The sequence below is a fragment of the Chaetura pelagica genome, unplaced genomic scaffold (assembly GCF_000747805.2).
Source record: "Chaetura pelagica isolate M959 unplaced genomic scaffold, ChaPel_1.0 scaffold1407, whole genome shotgun sequence".
NCBI lineage: Eukaryota > Metazoa > Chordata > Aves > Apodiformes > Apodidae > Chaetura > Chaetura pelagica.
Window position 1 is genome coordinate 213182 of NW_009953954.1, and position 533 is coordinate 213714.

General features: G+C 66.8%; 1 protein-coding gene across 1 annotated transcript in view; it reads left to right on the forward strand.

Moving 5' to 3' along the window:
- The window catches only part of PALM (paralemmin), a 16013-nt gene that overhangs the window by 4622 nt on the left and 10858 nt on the right, over positions 1 to 533 (forward strand). Inside the window, exon 6 of the mRNA XM_010001848.1 lies at positions 329 to 525. Coding sequence (XP_010000150.1) covers positions 329 to 525 — 197 coding nt within the window. The remainder of the gene's footprint in view (positions 1 to 328; positions 526 to 533) is intronic.

The window sequence follows — 533 nt, forward strand, 5'->3', positions numbered from 1 at the left end:
GCCGCCTGCAGGGCTCCCCACTTCTGAATCTTCAAAGGTGCCAAGGGCTGGGAACGGCTTCTCAAGTTGTGCTTTTGTGTCAGCCTCCCCTGCTGGGCAGGGCCAGGTGGTGCTGGGGGGTCTGCCCAAGGGGAGGTCTTGGGGTGCTGCCTGGGGGGTCCTAGCCATGGTGCTGGTGCCTTTGGGGAGGGGGAGCTGCCAATCCCCCCGGGATGGGAGCTGGGTCCAAATGGGTTGTTGTCAGCAGGAGCTTTCCCAGGCCAGCTTGTGCCTCAGCCTGAGCCTCCCACACTGAGCCCCCCTCACCTCCCTCCTCTTGTCCCTGCAGTGGTGCACGCTGTGAGCGCCGAGGACGGGGCCCTGCAGAACGGAGCCCACCCCCTCAGCTCCTCCGAGGTCGACGAGCTCCTGCACAAGGCAGACGAGGCCACCCTGAGTGAAGCCACCGGGCGCGAGACCCCGTCCAAGGCCGGCAAGGAGCCCGGCAGTGCCCCGGCGAGCCAGAAGGCAACACCACGGCGGGTGGTAACAGT